The sequence below is a fragment of the Rhinopithecus roxellana genome, chromosome 19, assembly GCF_007565055.1.
Source record: "Rhinopithecus roxellana isolate Shanxi Qingling chromosome 19, ASM756505v1, whole genome shotgun sequence".
Taxonomy (NCBI): Eukaryota; Metazoa; Chordata; class Mammalia; order Primates; family Cercopithecidae; genus Rhinopithecus; species Rhinopithecus roxellana.
Window position 1 is genome coordinate 46,025,286 of NC_044567.1, and position 14,151 is coordinate 46,039,436.

The following is a 14,151-nucleotide window of genomic DNA, read 5'->3' on the forward strand; positions in this document are numbered from 1 at the left end:
TACCAGATAGAGGGACGAAGGCCCAAGAGAGGGAAATGGCTTGCTGGAGGGCTGGCAGTGGAGAGTAGCTGGCCTGGAATAGGGACCTGGGCCTGGGTCTCTGCCTCTGCGGCCCATGGGCCTGGGAGGACCTAGATGCCTGGCATCTCAGTGTCCCCAGGGTGGGTGCCTCTGGGCCATGGTGAGAATTCCCAGCATTCTCAGGGACCCTCTAGTCTGTACACCATGGCCCTCACCTGTCACGTACCCCTGGCACAGCTGGGATGGCCCCCCTAGGGTGCCCTCACCCCCTTCGGCCACCTAAGCCAAGAAGCCAGGCGAGTAGACCAGGATGTGACTCAGTGGACAACTAGGAAAGTCACCTAATTGGCCTGTGTCCCAGGCACCTGTGCCTCCCCCAGGCCCGATAAGGTCGGAGCCAGGTGGAGGGCGCCAGCCAGGTGTTGGTGCCTGCCCAGATCAAAGGGCCGGGGCTGAGAGCTGGGCTGCCTGCTTATTTGTGGGCACCAGGGGCTGCTGGGCCGGGAGACAGGGAGTGGGGGGTGGCTGAGGGTTAGGCCTGGGCTTGCCCCTGCTGTTTCCCTCTTGGGACTGGCACAAAAACTGCTGAGGACGAGCCCACTTTCAGCAGCCCCTTTGCAGATTAGATGGCTGCTGGTTTGGACCTGGCCCCTGGCCCCCCGCAGGAGCCATCGCTCAGTCTCTGTGAAAGCCTACAGCAGAACTACAGCTCACAGGCCAGGCTCATGCCTGTAATCCCAGCACTTTGGGAGGCCGAGGTGGGTGGATCATCTGAGGTCAGGAGTTCGAGACCAGCCTGGTCAACATGGTGAAACCCCGTCTCTACTGAAAATACAAAAACTAGCCAGGTGTGGTGGCGGGCGCTTGTAATCCCTGCTACCCGGGAGGCTGAGGCAGGAGAATTGCTTGAAGCCAGGAGGTAGAGAGCAAGACTCTATCACACACACACACACACACACACACACACACACACAATTACAGCTCATAGGTTTTGCTGTTTTGGGAAATCAGGAACCCCCATGGCCTATACCTAAAGAAGCAGCTGCCACTGAACCTACTGCTTGGCAGGTTGTGTGCTGGGCTCTGCCCAGACTCAGTTCCTGTCCTCAGGTAGATTTGCTCTATCTATGGGGGCAGAAAATGTATCATCAAGTCATCACCCGGGTACACGGGGACTGTGGGAGCCTGGGTGGATGGCAGAGAGTGTGTACCTAGCTCTGGCTGGTGGCAGGTGGAGAGCACTTCCCTGAGGAGGAGGCGTTTGAATGGGGCTTTGAAGGATGAGTCAGAGTTTGTAGTCAGTGCATGAGATCGAGTAGATGTGTGAAGCCCTCCTCTCCCCTCCAAGCTAGATAAAATATGCCAAGAAAACATATTTAAATTACAAAGCTGAGCTTGACAGCTAAAGCTAGCAGGGAAATTCCCAGATGCCAGAAGTAGAGAGCTGAACTCAGAAACCGGAGTGGGAGCTAGAATTGAAGCCAAGTGATGCAGAGTGTTTAGGGACCAGATAAATGTCTTCGAAGCTTGTTACAGTATTTTTAATATAAACATTTTTATCATGAAAAATTTTAAACAGATATAAAAAGTAGTGAGAATAGCGCAGCAAACTTCCATGTAACACATCACCCAGATTCTTCAAAGGAACGCCCGCCTGGCTCAGTTTCCAGGCCTGGGGTTTCTTCATTCTAATCATGGGTGATTTTGTTTCCATTCAAGCTTCCTGATTCCAAGCTGTGTCCCCAGGCTGGTGGGTAGTTTTTCTGGTACAGTTCCATTTCAAGCATGGGCATTTCCCACGTGGCTCTGGCTTTATGCAGAAAGCCTAGTTCCAGCCCCTGCTCCGTACAGGCCTGGGGCTTCCACTGCCTTTCCCATAGAGGCCCCCTGTGTTTCCAGGGACCCCCAGCAGAAGCAAATCCCAAACCATTCCTTAGGGAATTCTTTTTTTTTTTTTTTTTTTTTTTTTGAAACAGAGTCTCGCTCAGTCACCCAGGCTGGAGTGCAGTGGCGCAATCTCGGCTCACCGCAAGCTCTGCCTCCCGGGTTCATGCCATTCTCCTGCCTCAGCCTCCCGAGTAGCTGGGACTACAGGCACCCACCACCACGCCCGGCTAATTTTTTGTAATTTTAGTAGAGACGGGGTTTCACCGTGTTAGCCAAGATGGTCTCGATCTCCTGACCTTGTGATCTGCCCTCCTCGGCCTCCCAAAGTGCTGGGATGACAGGCCTGAGCCACCGGGCCTGGCCAGTGAATTCTTCATGACCCAGAGCCTGCATGGGACACAGGGGACAATTTCCATTGAAGACAAACTCAAATTCAAAATTAATAGAGCAGGCCAGGCGCGGTGGCTCACACCTGTAATCCCAGCACTTTAGGAGGCCAAGGTGGGTGGATCACCTGAGGTCAGCAATTTGAGACCAGCCTGAACCAACATGGTGAACCCCGTCTCTACTAAAATACATAAGTTTTTTATGGCGTGGTGTGGGCACCTGTAATCTCAGCTACTCGGGAGGCTGAGGCAGGAGAATTGCTTGAACCCAAGAGGTGGAGGTTGCAGTGAACCAAGATCGCACCACTGCACTCCAGCCTGGGCGACAGAGCGAGACTCTGTCTCAAACCAAAACAAAACAAAAAGATGTGTGTCTCAGGATATTGATTCTGGGACCAAGTGTGGGAGGGGGCAGCAGAGGAAGCTGAAGGCTACTCCGGGCTGGGGTTTGTGGGCTCACGAGGAAGTGCCAGGATGGGGATGGGGGAACAGAGGGAGAGTGGGGACAGAGGAAGAGCCAGCTCAGACTGAAACCAGACAGTGCCTCTGCTTTGCGGGGTGAGTCTCCTTCTGGCCTTTCTCCCCTCCCCTCTTGAACCAGCCCAGTGGCTCCTGCTTCAGCAGACTTGGGTTCTGAAGGCACAGCTGGGCAGCCCCTGTGGCTGTTCCCCAAGGCCCTTCTATTTAAAGGGTAGCCCCAAAACCTCATTCACCCTGAGACCTGAGAGGCCAACACAGGGTTTACATCCTGAGCAGGGGATCGCGGAGCAGGTGGTTCCCGTCCTTCCACCGGGAAGTCTGAGTGTGGTGAGCTTTCAGGCGCTGACAGGGCCATCTGTCCTGAGCATTCTCCGTCAGCTTGGCCAGCCTAGGCCGTCCCTTGGATGGCAGAGCCTGGCCCCCGCCCCACCCATGCCTGCCTGAGCACCCTCCCTGCCCACAGGATGTGGAGGATGGCGAGTCTTCTCCAAATAACAGATCAGCCATGTAAAAATAGCCGTGGTTCAGCCCAGGCTGAGGCAAGGGCCGAATGCAGGCTCCAAGGCCGCAGAGTGGGGGCTCAGGGCTCCCCCAAGCCCAGACTTGCCCTCTCCTGCTCCAAAGCTGCCTTCTGGGGTCATACAGGCCATGTGTGCCATGGGGATGGCTCCCCTGACCATGGATAGGGGTCCTGGGGCTGCCCACCAGGACACCGAGTCCCCGTGGGGATTCTGAGCTCTGGGCTGCCATGAGAGGTGGACAGCACGCAGTCCACCCCTTCTGGCTTTCTGACGGCCTCCTGCCAGCCCGGCGAGGAGGAGGGAGTGAGGCCCTGGCCCAAGACCCCGAGGCAGGCGGGTTGCTCTAACTCCTCCCTCCCTGCTGTCATGGCCCTGCCCGCTCGGCCCTGGCTCCCTGCCCTGCCTCTCCATTGTCCCAGACCTGTGGGCTCAGCACACGTGAGCTGAGTGAGGGCTTCCCCACACCCTCCACAGGATGTCCCCGCGGGAGCTGCTGGGAAAGCCGCCCCTACCAAAACCAGGGGTGGGGCTGCCAGTCTGCCCAGAAAGCTCTCCTCAAACAAACAAAGACCACGGGATTGCGGGGTGGTGGGCAGGGGAAGCTTCTAGCTTGGAGGCCCAGCCCAGGCTGGTCTTTATTCTCAGCAGAGTTGCCTGCTGGCCTCTGTGTCCCCATCGGACACGGTTCACATGTGCAAGGCTTCGCCTATCCCGTCCCTTCTGCCAGGAACATTCTCTCAGCCCCCTCCCCGTCCCTACCCTGATCGCGTTCAGGCCCCTCCATAGCCTGTGACCTCCAGAGGGTCAGGAGGGGTCCTCCCTCCTGTCTGTCCTGAGCAGAGGGAGGGCGGCAGTGACGGATCTCACGTCCCTCCTGGCCCTGGACTGCCGTGTCCCAAGGGAAGGCACTGAGGGGCAGGCAGGTCCAGACCGTGCCTTCCTAATTTGGTCTGTCATCTCGGGCAACTTCCTCCACCTCTTGGGGCCTCAGTGACCCCAGCTGTAAGATGGGGGTGGACGTGGGGAGGATCAGGTGAGCTAAGGGCACGTAGGTGCTTGGGCAAGTTTATCAGACTGGGGCCGCTGGGTGGGGATGGGGCGTGCCAGCTTCTGCCAGGAGTCCACCCGCAGTCCTGGGGGCTTCTGCCCGTCTGAGTGAGCAGCCGGAAACCGAGGAGGGGTTGAAAGAGCTAGGAGGGGCCTGTGCTTCCTGCTCCACTGCGGGCAAGAGGGGAGAACGGAGCATGATGGCCGGGGTCTGGCGAAGGTCTGGGTCACGTCTCTCCAGCCCTTCTTCACCCCCCTGGGGAGGGGGTGTTTTCAAGGGTCCCGCCATAGTGTTGGGGGGCGGGGTGGAGAGAGCGCGCTGTGGTTCTCTTGTCACCTTCTAAACACCAAATCCTGTCCTGGTTTTGAGCCCAGTCTTCCCTCCACAGCCTGGTCTCTCGCTACTTCCTCTTCAGCATCCTCAGGCCATGGCCTGACCTGTCTCCTTGCTGTCCTCAACAGGCCCTGAACTTTCCCTGACCTTGGGAACATCAGCTGGGACCTTCCCCCTTCCCAGCATGGCAGTCTGTGGAGTGATTTAGAGCAAGGACTCTGGAGTCTGCCAAATTGGGGTTTAAATTCTGGCTCAGCCGCGCACTGGCTGTGTGACATCACTTCTTTTGGCCTCTATTGTCTCCTCTGTAAAATGAAGAGAACAGAATCCAATGAGATCATCTGTGCATATGTCAGGTTTGCATCCTGGGCCTTGCCTATAATAAGTGCTCCATGATACTAACTGCGGTTATTATGAACACTAAGCATCAGATGCCTCATGAGCCATTATATAATATTGCTGGTAAGATCCGAAGTTTGTATTTCAGTGTGTATTATTGATGTTAAGTATTATTGTAACAGTAAACTTCTATGCACGTTTCAGTGCCCAGCTTTGACGCCACCACCTCGAGGAAGCCTGTCTTCATTATCCTGGCAGGATCTGGAGCTCCTTGTTGGTTCCCTAGCATAGGTTGTCCTTTAAACAGAGCGACCTGTGAACAGGATCTGCCACTGACCGGACAGGGGGCAACTTCTCTTCTGATTCTTTCTGTCCACTCCCCACCTAGCACAGACAAGCACAGAGAAGACAATTCCTCCTCCTCCTAACGTGTCAGTCCGGATGCAACTGGAAATCTCCCTCCTGCCACGTTCTGATCTGATCTCGGGCAGGTCCTTGGAGGCAGGCCCAGCAGGAAACATTCCTTTTCTAGATGTGAGGAAATCATTTCTGCCTTGACTAATTGAAACAAGGACCCAGTGTTGACCAAGGCCGGCCCGCTCTGGGCAGGGTGTGGCGTTAAGCACCTTGCACGTGCTATCCAGCACCCAGACCCACCCGCCCTGGAGGGCTGCTATTTTTATCTTCATTTTACAGACGAGGATGTTGGCATGTTGGCGCTGGCTTGGGCCGGCTCATGAGAGTCCATTGTTAACATTTCAGGAATGGTGTGTGAGCTGGTCGTAAAATACAACCATTGTTAAAAACTAAATGATATCAGCTTACAATTAATCAGAAACAAAGGTAATAACTACTCAAAAGTCCTCACTTCCTAATTATTTTGCTGTGTTTAGGTATTATCTGTGTTCCTATGGTGAGTGGCGTCTATTCTATTTGTGTGGTAGAAACACTGGACAATGGCATGTTTCTGCACATCCCTTTCCAACGCCCAGCAGGGACATGATGTGGGCAGCTTGAACTCAGCCAGGGCGGAGTGTTTACACCACAGAAATGAGCAAACACAGCCGGACGCAGTGGCTCACGCCTGTCATCCCAGCACTTTGGGAGGCTGAGGCAGGAGGATCACCTGAGGTCAGGTGTTTGAGACCAGCCTGGCCAACATGGCAAAACCCCGTCTCTACTAAAAATACAAAAATTAGCCGGGTGTGGTGGCAGGCATCTATAATCCCAGCTACTCAGGAAGCTGAGGCAAGAGAATCGCTTGAACCCGGGAGGCAGAGGTTGCAGTGAGCCGAGATGGTGCCACGGCACTCCAGCCTGGCGACAAGAGCAGAACTCCATCTCAAAAAAAAAAAAAAGCAAACATGCCACATCAGGGCTCCCCTGGCCCCTTTTTCAGAGCCAGTTAAACATTTATCAGCACACCACTGAAGGTGAGACCCAGAAAGGTGGTGGCCTGACTGAGGTCACTGGCTGGGAGGGAGCAGAGGTGAATTTGAGCCCAGGGAGTGTGTCTCATGCCCGGATTTGTGCACCCGCATGCCGATTCTACCCAAGGCCTCTGGAATTAACAGGTCTGCTTGTACACCCACCACCCATGCACACTCACTGACCTGCTCTTGCTCGTGTAAGAGAGCGGTGGTCACTCCTCCAGCCAGGTTCAGGGGAGCTCTGCCCAGCCCTCTCACCTCTCCTTCACCTCTCTCTTTTCCTCCTCCCTCCCTCCCTCTTTCTCTTCTCTCAGGTCCCATCTCAGCCAGGGTCTCAGGCCCATGGAGGAGCAGCCGGGGCTACACACACATTCAGCCTGGCGGTCAGAGGCCAACTGGCTGCCATGTCTGCCACTCCCAGCCTTTGTCTGGCCATCTGCCCATCAGCTATGGGACTGCTTTCTAGGGGGAGGAATGGGGGGCCACCTCGCTGTGTGACCTAGGGTCTACCCTGCCTTCCTCTGGGCCTCTTCATCCCACCTGGGACCTCCAAGGCCCCTCCCATCCCTGGCAGTGGCCTCCCTGTGGAGTCTTCTAAACTCTCTTGTTCTGGAAGAACAAAGCCAGGTCACGGCCTTTGCTCAGCATCCTCTCATGTCTTCCTTTCTCACCCATGGACGTCACAGTCATCACAGTGGGCTCCAGGGCCCCACCCCAGCCTCTTTCCTGTTCCTCCGACATGCTAAGTAAGCTGCTGCCCCAGGGCATAGGCACTTGCTGTTCTTGCCCCAATAATTACATGATTTGTTTCCTTACCTCATCCAGGTCCTGGCTGAAATATCCCCTTCTCTGACTGCTCTATTTAAAATCGTGGTGGCCGCGTGCAGTGGCTCACGCCTGTAATCCCAGCACTTTGGGAGGCCGAGGCAGGTAGATCACTTGAGGTCAGGAGTTCGAGACCAGGCTGGCCAACATGGAGAAACCCTCTCTCTACTAAAAATACAAAAATTAGCTGGGCATGGTGGCAGGTGCCTGTAATCCCAGCTGCTCAAGAGGCTGAGGCAGGAGAATTGCTTGAACCTGGGAGGCAGAGGTTGCAGTGAGCGGAGATCGCACCACTGCACTCCAGCAGCCCGGGCAGCAGAGCAAGACGCCGTCTCACAAACAAAACACCAGCTAAGCTATCTATATCAATAAATTTCTCTCAGCCAGGCGCGGTGGCTCACACCTGTAGTCCCAGCACTTTGGGAGGTCGAGGCAGGCAGATCACCTGAGGTCAGGACTTGGAGACCAGCCTGGCCAACATGGTGAAACCCCATCTCTACTAAAAATACAGAAATTAGCAGAGCACGGTGGCACATGCCTGTAATCCCAGCTACTCGTGAGGCTGAGGCAGAAGAATCACTTGAATCCGGGAGGCGGAGGTTGCAGTGAGCTGAGATTGTGCCACTGCACTCCAGCCTGGGTGATAGAGTGAGACTCTTGTTTCAAAAAATGTAAAATTGTGGCATCCACTTGCTCTCACATACACCCTTCCAAGCTCCTGTTTCAGCCCCTCCCACCGTCCGACAAGCTGTGTTATTGATTTATTTCTTTATTGTCTGTTTCTCCTCACTCGAGTGAAAGCTCCATGGGGTAGGGGTTTTTGTCTCTTATTCATTGATGTATCCCAAACACCTAAAACGGTTCCTGGTGCCTTGTAGGTACAAAAAAATTGTTGTTGTTGAATGACAGGATGGAAGGATGGACGGATGGATGACGGTGTTTTCAGCCATTAGGAAAGGCCCTGCAGTGCGCTGGGAGCGAGGGCAGCTGTATGGTCTGGCAGGTGTGAAATCTGGAGTTCCGGGCCCAGTTCTGCCCTGATTTGCTGTGTGACCTTACGTAGATCCCTTCCCCTCTCTGACCTTTGTTCCCAAGTAGAATAAGAAGTGCAGTGTGGTCAAGTATAAGGAACACAGGCTCTGGAGTCAGGCAACTGGGGTCAGATCCCCACTGGAACATATTGCCTGGGGGGTCTTGGGCAAGTCGCTGTCCCTCTGAGTGTGTCTCCACATCTGTGAGGTGGGAGGGGGCTGGAAAGGTACGTGATACATGAGATATGGCCCGGCGCACGGGCTCACACCTGTAATCCCAGCACTTTGGGAGGCCGAAGTGGGTGGATCACTTGAGCCCAGGAGTTGGAGACCAGCCTGGCCAACATGGCAAAACCCCATCTCTAGTAAAATACAAAGATTAGCCAAGCGTGGTGGCCCATGTCTGTAATGCCAGCTACTCAGAAGGCTGAGATATAGGAATCGCTTGAACCCAGGAGATGGAGGTTGCAGTGAGCCAAGATTATGCTACTGCACTCCAGCCTGGGTGACACAGCAAGACCCTGTCTCAAAACAATACAAATTTAAAAAAATTTTTTTTAAAGGTAAGTGAGATATGACATGGTAAGTCCCTAGCATAGTGTCTGGCATGTAGAAAACATTCAATAAATAGATCTTTGCTCTTTTAAAAAGTACCCAGGCTGGGCGTGGTGGCTCAAGCCTGTAGTCCCAGCACTTTGGGAGGCCGAGATGGGCGGATCACGAGCTCAGGAGATCGAGACCATCCTGGCTAACACGGTGAAACCCCGTTTCTACTAAAAAAAATATACAAAAAACTAGCCGGGCGAGGTGGTGGGCGCCTGTAGTCCCAGCTACTCGGGAGGCTGAGGCAGGAGAATGGCATAAACCCGGGAGGCGGAGCTTGCAGTGAGCTGAGATCCGGCCACTGCACTCCAGCCCAGGCGACAGAGCGAGACTCCATCTCAAAAAAAAAAAAAAAAAGTACCCAAAGGGCTCACCCAAACCTGGACAAACTGGGCGAACTGGACCTACATGGGAGAGGATGGCGTCATGGATGTGACTGACCTCGTAAGGCCTTTCCCACCTTCCTGAGGTGCAGCTCGGGCTGGGGTTGCCTCTCTGGGCTGCTTCCTTGGTCCCTTTGCTGCACAGACTCTTGGCCTCGAGCTGGCGTGAAATGGGCCGGGAGGCTGGGGTGCAGGGACCTGGGCTGGCCCTCAAGCTCTCCTCTCCCTGCAGTGTTCATCTGTAGCTTCATGGTGGCTGCCCCCATCTTTGGCTACCTGGGCGACCGCTTCAACAGGAAGGTGATTCTCAGCTGTGGCATTTTCTTCTGGTCGGCCGTCACCTTCTCCAGCTCCTTCATTCCCCAGCAGGTGAGGCCCGCCCAGGCTTCTCCCCCCAACCGGTGTCCTGCTCCCTCCGGCGAGTGGCTAGTCTTACTGGCTTGTGTTAATCCAGCCCGGGGCTTCCAGCTCCTCTGCTTGAACCCCACTGACTTCCCGGTGCAGAAGGATGAGGTGGCCTTCGGGTACTTTGGTAAGCCAGCCCTGCAGCTGGGGCCTTCCCCACACTGGCCTCTGACCTGAGAGCCTTCCAGCCCACGTGGCCTCCTGACTCTTTCTGAATGGCCCTCTGATTTGGGATGGATGCAAAGAACAAGTCTGGCCTAGGAGTGAGGGCCTTGTGTCCTAGTCCTGGCTCTGCCATTACCTGGCTGTGTGACCCTGGGGGAGTCACTACCCCTCTCTGGTTCTTGCTTGGTTTGTACTTGGTCTGATGACCAGCTAACTTCTTGGGTCGACGTCCCAGAGGAGCAAACATCAATTCAACACAATCAAGAGTCTTCTCATTTAGCTCCCACAGGCCTGGGCTTGAATATCCCGACTTTGTTGCCTACTCAGCTTTGTGACCTGGAAGAATGTACTCTTAATCTCTCTGAGTCTCAGTTTCCTCATCTTTAAAATGGGGATAATACTTCCCAACTCGAAGGTTTCCCATGAGAAGCAGCTGAGCTGCGAAGGTCCAGACCCTGGAACAGGTCGAGTGCCCGGCGAGTCATTGTTTCTGTTCCTCCTTCCAGAGATGAGACTGTTGCCTTGTTAGGTAGTGAGTTTCCCATCTCGAGGCATATTCAAGCAGACAGTGGCAATCACATGATGACTGCTGTAGAGAAAGATGAAGGAAGAAGGGGAGAGCATGATCTGTTTTCAAGGAGCTTTCAGGATAGCCCTGTCCTTGGGAGCACCCAGGCTTTGAGGTAGGGAGATTTGATAGGAACACCTGTGCTCAGAGCCTTCAAGTGGTGCAGAAAAAGTGCTGAGAGTCCTCACTAAAGAGACAGCAGTCTCTTGAAATCCATGGGGTCAGGGAAGGCTTCCTGGAGGAGGTGGCATTTGCACTGGGCAGGCGGGACTGTGAGATTAGACCTTTTGGTGAAGGTTGCATGGGCAGAGGGAGTCAACCCACAGATGCAGAAATGGTGGAGTATGTTGAAAGGCTGAGGATTGGGCCAGGTGCAATGGCTCCTGCCTGTAATCCCAGCACTTTGGGAGGCCGAAGCGGGTGGATCCTCTGAGGTCAGGAGTTCGAGACCAGCCTGGCCAACGTGGAAAAACCCCATATCTATTAAAAATACAAAAATTAGCCAGGCATGGTGGTGCATGCCTATAATCCCAGCTACTTGGGAGGCTGAGGCAGGAGAATCGCTTGAACCCGGAAGGTGGAGGTTGCAGTGAGCAGAGATCGTGCCACTGCACTCCAGCCTGGGTGACAAGAGCAAAACTCCATCTCAAAAAAAAAAAAGAAAGATTGAGGATTGCATTCTCACTGGAAAGAAAGCAGGGACTGGGTCATGGAGAACCTTGAATGCCAGGCTAGAGGGCCTGGGCTTCCTTCTGTGGCAGTGCTGAGCTCTGGAAAAGTCTGAAGAACAATGGCGGGTTCAGATATGGGTTGATGGTAGGGACACTGGAGGGAGGGCAGAGAGAATCAGCAGGTTTGCCAAGGACATCCTTGCTTCATGGGCAGCTTCACGGAGGAGAGTCAGGTCAGGTAAAGCTCCAGGCCCAGGATGGCAAGCAGAGCCTGGCGGCCACAGTCAAAAGTCAGGACTGGACCAGAGGCCTCTAGGGCCCCTCAGGGCCTCATCTTGCTCCTGGCCAGGCCCCTGGTTACCAACCTCTGAGGCTGCTCCTGGGACTGACCAGTAAGTCTAGGACCAGTAAGTCTAGGACCACCATGCCAGGTCTGGGTCCATCTCTGGGTGTGTGGAAGGGGAGAGAAGATAAGCAAAGGCAGAGGGAGAAACAGGTCACCTCCAGTGACACCATAAATTCATTGCAATCACAGTTTGCATCCCATGGGGGTTTCTGGTAGACCTTGGCAATGTGATTCTGAAGTTAATTTGGCAGAGAAAATGCTCAGGAATAGCCAAGAACATTGTGGAAAAAATAACAGTGAAAGGGGATTTGCCTCTCAGTTATCAAAATACAGCGATTCTAACTAAAACAGCAGAGGGATGGACTAAGATCAGTGAGCCAGAGTCCTCATTTCTACGGGGACTTAGTATAGGATGAAAGTTGCATCTCAGATGAGTGGTTTGGGAAGAACTGTGTATCCAGCTGGATTGAAAGAAAAGTTTGGCCTGTGTTTCAAACCGTCCTGCAGAATAAAGTCCCAAAAGGCGAAAGTAAAGCAAAAAGCATGCTCTTAAAATCTAGAACTATAAACTGGGTGCGGTGGCTCATGCCTGTAATCCCAGCACTCTGGGAGGCTGAGACGGGTGGATCACGAGGTCAGGAGATCAAGACCATCCTGGCTAACAGGGTGAAATCCCATCTCTACTAAAAATCCAAAAAAAAAAAAAAAAAAAAAAAAGCCGGGTGTGGTGGTGGGAGCCTGTAATCCCAGCTACTCTGGAGGCTGAGGCAGGAGAATGGTGTGAACCCGGGAGGCGGAGCTTGCAGTGAGCCAAGATCATACCACTGCACTCCAGCCTGGGCGACAGAGCGAGACTCTGTCTCAAAAAAAAAAAAAATCTAGAACTATGAATCAACAAGAAAAAGACAAATAACTCAGTAGAAAAATGGGCAAGGGATAGCTACAGTTTCAGGAGAAAATACCCAAATGGCCAGTACATGTAAGAAGAAACAGTGCTCAGCTTCCCTAGTAATCAGGGAAATGCAAATGAGAACAACAATGAGATCCCATTTCACACCCGTCAGATTGGCAACAATTAAAAAGGCTGACAGTACCAAGTGTGATCAAAGCTGTGGGGAATCGGGGACTCCAGCCCTACTGGTGGGAGTGTAAATTGGTAGAACCTCTTTGGGGAGCGAAATGGCAGGATATTGTAAAACTCCATGTATCTCCCATGGCCCAGCCTTCTGCTTGGGGTATACACCCAAGAGAGAAACTCCAGCTTGTAGATACATGCATGTAAGAAGAACAGTAATAGAAAAAAAAAAAAAAAAAAAAAAAAGAAAAAGAAAGCAATCTAAACGACCATCACTGGTGTGCACAGTTTAATGGTATATATGACTCTTTCCAAGACAGAGTTTTGCTCTTGTTGCCCAGGCTGAAGTGCAATGGCACAATCTCGGCTCACTGCAACCTCCACCTCCCAGGTTCAAGCGATTCTCCTGCCTCAACCTCCCAAGTAGCTGGGATTACAGGCACCCACCACCACACCTGGCTAATTTTTGTATTTTTAACAGAGATGGGGTTTCACCATGTTGACCAGGCTAGTCTCGAACTCCTGACCTCAGGTGATCCTACCACCTCAGCCTCCTAAAATGCTGGAATTACAGGCGTGAGCCACTGTGCCCGGCCCTGTGAGACTCAATAGGAAAAGAATGAACTAGATCTTAATTAACCAGCATAAATGGATTTCAAAAAAATAAGAATGAGGGGGCAAAAGCAAGTTACAGGATAAGATGCGTGGAGGGTTTCCTTTCATGTTCATTTTATTTTTAAATGTTTTGAGACAGAGTTTCGCTCTTTTGCCCAGGATGGAGTGCGATGGCGCAATCTTGGCTCACTGCAACCTCTGCCACCTTCTCCCCCACCACCAGGTTCAAGCAATTCTCCTGCCTCAGCCTCCTGTGTAGCTGCGATTATAGGCACCTGCCACCATGCCTGGATAATTTTGTATTTTTAGTAGAGACGGGGTTTCGCCATGTTGACCAGGCTGGTCTCGAACTCCTGACCTCAGGTGATCCACTCGCCTTGATTTCCCAAACTGCTGGGATTACAGGTGTGAGCCCACCACACCCAGCCTTAAAGGTGTTTTTGAGACCAGGTCTCGCTCTGTCACCTAGGCTGGGATGCAGTGGTGTGATCATAACTCACTGCAGGCTTGACTTCCTGGGCTCAATTGATCCTCCTGTCTCAGTCTCCTAAGTAGCTAGGATGCACCATGATGTCCTGCTGACATACATATAAAAATACATATATTGAATATATATTTATATTATATATTTATATAATATATTGAAATGGAGTCTGTCACCCAGGCTGGAGTGTAGTGGTGCAATCTTGGCTCACTGCAACCTCTACCTCCTGGGTTCAAGCAACTCTCTGCCTCAGCCTCCCCAGTAGCTGGGATCACAGGTACCCGCCGCCACGCCCGGCTAATTTTTGTATTTTTAGTAGAGATGGGACTTCACCGTCTTGACCAGGCTGGTCTTGAACTCTTGGCCTTCCAAAGTACTGGGATTACAGGCGTGAGCCACCGTGCCTGGCCTGATTTTTATCTTATTTTCAATTTTTTTGTAGAGACAAGAGCTTGCTATGTTACCCAGGCTGGTCTCAAACTCCTGGCTTCAAGCAGTCCTCCTGCCGCAGCTTCCTAAAGTGCTGGGATTATAG

General features: G+C 53.0%; 1 protein-coding gene across 5 annotated transcripts in view; it reads left to right on the top strand.

Moving 5' to 3' along the window:
• The window catches only part of SPNS2 (sphingolipid transporter 2), a 40,376-nt gene that overhangs the window by 16,810 nt on the left and 9,415 nt on the right, over positions 1-14,151 (top strand). For all 5 annotated transcript variants that reach the window (XR_004054941.1, XM_010382180.2, XM_030922936.1 and 2 more), the window contains one exon: positions 9,520-9,656. Coding sequence is in view for 4 of the 5 variants with exons in the window: in XM_010382180.2 (XP_010380482.2) it covers positions 9,520-9,656 (137 nt within the window). In the remaining variant the exon portion in view is untranslated. The remainder of the gene's footprint in view (positions 1-9,519; positions 9,657-14,151) is intronic.